Genomic DNA, 5,159 nt, shown 5'->3' with positions numbered 1-5,159 from the left:
GGAAGGGGCTTCCCAGGGAGGTGGGAGAGTCACCGTCCTGGGAGGGATTTAGCAGCCATGTGGATGAGGTGCTCAGGGACATGGGTTAGTGCTGGGCTGGGCAGTGCTGGGTTAAGGGTTGGACTGGGTGACTTTAAGGGTCTTTTCCAACCTAATCTATTCTATGATTCTAAAGTGTCTTGAAACCATCTCTAAACTGGGGACAAGTTGCACTCTGTCCCATCAACCAGCAACTCTTATGCATTTACATTCCTAGTGAATCTCAAGGGAGTTTCAGACACATAAATACATCAGGGATATAGCTTTACTGGTGTAAGGTCTTGTAGTCCCGGCCAAGCTTTATCGGCCGTTTCATCCTCAGATCTGCCTACTTAGAGGTGAATGTCTTCTCAAAGGCATCATATACCTGAGCACTTCCATTTCCTAGGTTCGCTGTCCCGCTCCGTAACAGCATGCAAAAACGACCGGGTCAGCAGCACGTGTAAAGGTGGTGAGAAAAGCCTTTCACAAAGACATTTACCACTGATATCAGAGCAAAAACCTGGCAGAGAAGCTCATGGCTAGGGAACAAGACATGACTCATTTTCATCGCAGGGGAAACCCTGAGGAAATGCCCTGCTGTCTCCCGAGACTTTCCATTTACAGTCCAGAAAGAGAGGCGGCATCCAACAAATGCCAAACACAAACCTAGCCAAGAAAAAAGGTTAGAAAAAAATAATTACAAGTCTGATAACAAATTGCCTTTTTCTTTTTTTAATTCACGCAGCTCCTGCAATCCATTCCGGCCGGGGTGGGTCAGGTTTATGGCTGCGATAACCCCTGGACTGGGGGAATTTTCCTGATTGCTTTGTTTCTCTCTTCTCCGCTTATTTGTCTGCACGCGGCAATTGGATCAGCAGTGGGGATGCTGGCAGGTAAGGATTTGACTTGTGTCACAGGTTTATGTAAAAGCATGGAGAATAAAAGAGGAACCACAGTCACTGGAGCCTTTACAGTCACAAATGTCTCTTCCACTGGAGAATGACTGCTTGAAAAAAAAAAAACAGCACATACACACTTCCGTTTTAAGAATTCTTTTGATTGACTTCCCCTTTCTCTTACTTCATTTTATGATGGCAGAAATCTTCAAAAGAAAGAAGTGTATTTTTGTCTGAAAAGAATTTTTATCATTAAATACTTCATTTCTGGATATATTCTGATGATTTTAGGAGCAGCTTAATAAAAACCATAGCCATCAGTCTGAACAGCCAGGCCTCAGGGATGCATTTAGAGTTCACATGTATGCTCATCCAACTCATGCATCTTCTGCTGAAATTGCATGGCCAAATTTATCTCAGCAGCACCAGGAAAATTCTGCCGTGATTGCATTAAAGTGGCTTTAGTCTTGATGTGTAGCAACTACAAATAGGAACTCCATGCACATATGCAGACTAGAGCCCTTAAAATCTTGGGTTCATGCCATTTCTCAGCTGCTTTTATCTCTTTGGCCAAGGAATGACACATCTTTGACTTATTTTGCAGCACTGAGCTTAGCAACACCTTTTAGCAAAATCTACTCCGGCTTGTGGGGTTACAACAGCTCCCTCTCATGCGTTGCGATCGGAGGCAAGTTCTACGCTTTCACCTGGCAGACACATTTGCTGGCAATTGCCTGTGGTACGTACCCTGTGGGTTTTCACTACTGCCGTGTTTTCTTTTGAAGTGAGACGTGACGCATTGATACTGGAGGTGGGGTGAAGCCAGACGGCCACCTGTAGCCAGGCAGATGGACCTAGGTGAGACTGACAGATGATGGAGCTGGATGTTGGAGCCATTGTTCTAACGTACTCTGGCAAAATAAAAGCAGTGCTTTCGCTTTCAGCCAAGCGCGGTGTTCAAAACAAGAGATGCAATCAATGAACACTGATTAACTAAGGCCTTTGTAATCAGATGCTTAGTTTTGAGGCCTTGATTTTGTTTGTTCAGTGTTGCTGGATGCATCACGTTGTTTTTTCCAATCATATATTCAAGCTCAAATTCCTTCTCTGGAGAGGGACCTATATAAACTTTGAGAAAACTGGAGCTCAAGCTCAGTTTGTACCTGGAGTTAGACAGTACAGATTCCCCGGTCTATTGAAATGGATACTAAAGGCACGAGCTAGGCAACACAGAAGGATTGAAGAATTATTTATAAGGCAATTCCATATGAAATTTCAATATCTCAGTGAGCTGAGAGTGGAAACTATTGCTCATTCAGTGCTCATATAAAAAAGATTTAGCTTTGTATCTCATTGACCCACCTTCTAGCCCTAGAGGCAGGAGAACTGGGGGTGGAAGGGTTATTTTCCTATTTAACCCCATCCATCAAGCTACATACTTTCCACATCAGTACATTTTTCAAAAGCCTGTTTCCATAGTCACGTTTTTCATCACTCCATTTCTTTTTCTGTTTTGCTCTTTCCATGAGTTCCAGGTTGGAGGGGATACAGTGCAAAGGAAAAAGCTTTAAGAGGAGGCTGTCCAGGCATGGTCATAAACATTGGTTGAGCTGCCCAAGACAGTGTGAGAGATGTTTGTCCTCGCTGTTCTCCACGAGCAACTGAGCTCATTGGGAATTATCTTTCTTTTCCACAGCGCTCTTCAGTGCCTACCTGGGAGCAGCAGTGACTAACATGTTGTCTGTGGTAAGTAGTATATCAGCTAAGGTCTTGTTTCCAACAATAGATTTGAACAATGTGTATTTTCCTGGCTTGTCAGGCAAAAACACCACAATGCAGAGAATAATTCAGCCAAAGGCAGAACTGACCTGGGAGAAGGAACGCTATCTGCCCAGGGGTTTGGTGTGATTCCCACTGAAACAGGCCATTTACAGTCATCCCTTACCACTTTTTTACCCTCAGAGCTTACATGAACTTCCACAGTTCAGCCCTCAACACCTCTGTATGTCTACACCTTGTGCCTGAAGCGATGGAGAAAAGGGCCTTCCACACATGTAAAGAAACCCCTAATTTGGTTTAATTGCTTTGCCCAAGTACCAAGTGTCAGTGAGCACAACAGCCCAGGGTAAAGCTGGATGCTGCTGGTGTCCATTCCTCTTGTCTCCATCCAAGGTCACTGCTGATGCACAAAGAGAAGGAAGCCGCCTCACCAGAGCTGGCAGATCTTACAGGTTAATGCACAACATTGAGATCTCATGAAGAAATCCTGCCTCCCTGGGGAGAGACTCCATGCCAAACCAAGTCAAGACTTCCTTGAGGAAGCTTGTTCCAAGCTGGGTCTGAGTTGTGTTCAAGGGCTGGGTGATCAAATGCAAGAAAGGCACATGGTAAATACGCGGTTTGTATTTTTCTTTGCAGTTTGGGGTGCCATCAGGAACCTGGCCTTTTTGCTTGTCTGTGCTGACCTTTCTGTTAGTAACCACAAACAACTCTGCCATCTACAAGCTGCCACTCTCCAAAGTCACCTATCCAGAAGCCAACCGAGTTTATTATCTGAATATGAAGAAACGTCAAAGGTGTTGCTGTTAGGTATAAACACCCAAGAAGAGAGATACTTTGCAGATTTTAAGGCAAGAGTGAAAGGTGTTTCCCCAGAAAATGTGATTGTGTGCCACAAAGTCAAAAGACCAAAAAAAACCATCACAGCTTTCTGAGTGGAGAGACTTTTTCTACCACATTTGTTTGTTCTATCCTGATTAGGGGGCACTGTGCTGTGCTGGAACGACCTTTCTCAAAGCCGATCAGTAACGATTATAAAGCACATATGCCTGAACAGACACTTGAACTTTAAGCAGTGGGGAAACGACTTAGAAATTGGGAAAAAAAAAATAAAATCTGTTTGTGAAATCTAAGTCACAAGCAATCTGACGTACAGCAATAAAAAGCAGAACATCTCACAGCATCTGATGGGACTCCTAATTTATGGCTAAAACCAGCTTACATCAGCAATAGGATGCATGTTAGAGAGCTTTATAGTAGCAGAGAAGTGGAATAAAGAGTACCCTTTGCTAAGTAGAAAATAGGTGGCGAAGGATTCTGCCTGGAGGATCTCTCAAGTCTGGTGGAGAGAGATGCGTATTAGCAATCACCACACACGAGGTGGAGAAGGTAAATATCAGGCAGTGTTGCCAACACTTGGAAAGTTTATGATAAAAATCACAATAATGGCAGGGAGGGGCTGTCTATAAGCCTCAGCTTTTGGAATTTTTATTCCTCACTAAGCTCTAACATTTTGTGAAGAAAAAAATGTTTCAGGCCTACCCAGTTGCAGAGGGGAAAAAAAAAAAGGTAAGAAATTTCATGATTTTATGTTAATCTCATTTTTTTTAATACTTGATTCTTGGGTTAAGAAAGGAGGGGATGGCAGCAAAGGCATTGCTGTCCCTTTCCTATGCAATAAGACGGCTCAGTTCGGTCAGTGCACAGGTAGAACTAATCTGAGCTGATCTTCTTGACCCCCTCTCCCTACACTGTCCCCCCCAGCCCACAAATATCAAGCAGCAGAACGGGGCACTGTCCCAGCCTGCTGCTGAAGTTGCTGCTCTGATGCTTCCTCCTGCCACGCGATGGGAAGAGGATGGTTGGAGGGCTGGCCGACGTAGCAGAGCTCTGCAGCAGACCCGCCTTGTGCCACCTCTGCACAGGCTCCCTGGGTCTGCAGGGAAGGGAGGAGAAGTCTTACCTTGCACACAACGTTGCTGGTCACTGCAGTGGGGGTCACCTCAGCCACCTCTCCACCTGGATCATCAAAATGCTCCATCTCATGATGCAGCTGACATCTCCCCCACAAATACTCCACATCCTTCAGCTGGCAACAGCCTACGGGCAGTAGTGTCATAGAATCACAGAACGGTTTGTGTTGGAATGGACCTTAAAGCCCATCCAGTTCCAACCCCCCTGCCATGGGCAGGGACACCTTCCACTAGACCAGGTTGTTGCTCCTGGGTAAGTAGATCAAAACCTGTTCCTCTTGTGGCAGAGGAAATAGAAAGTAGCCTGTGAATATTCTAATGGTGATTTTTGAGGTTGGGGAGAAAAAACGTATCTTTTTATGAACGCCAAAAATATCTGTGTGAAACATCTTGGGATGAACTGCTGGCAGTATTTTCTGGCAAAGTGTTAGGTTTTCAGATGTTTGACAGTATTTCTGTATGACTGACACTCCAGAGATCGCTTGTAAAA

General features: G+C 44.7%; 1 protein-coding gene across 1 annotated transcript; it reads left to right on the top strand.

Moving 5' to 3' along the window:
* Nucleotides 1-766: 766 nt before the first annotated feature.
* Nucleotides 767-3,493, top strand: LOC104506500 (urea transporter 2-like; the record flags this gene model as incomplete). The annotated part of the gene is made up of 4 exons (XM_010147472.1): nucleotides 767-914; nucleotides 1,522-1,656; nucleotides 2,614-2,663; nucleotides 3,336-3,493. Coding segments are annotated over 4 exons (491 nt in total), but the record flags the coding sequence as incomplete, so codon positions are not given.
* Between the last annotated feature and the right edge of the window lie 1,666 nt (nucleotides 3,494-5,159).

Source organism: Eurypyga helias, unplaced genomic scaffold, assembly GCF_000690775.1.
Source record: "Eurypyga helias isolate BGI_N326 unplaced genomic scaffold, ASM69077v1 scaffold49982, whole genome shotgun sequence".
NCBI lineage: Eukaryota > Metazoa > Chordata > Aves > Eurypygiformes > Eurypygidae > Eurypyga > Eurypyga helias.
This window is presented reverse-complemented; position numbering and strand designations above follow the sequence as displayed.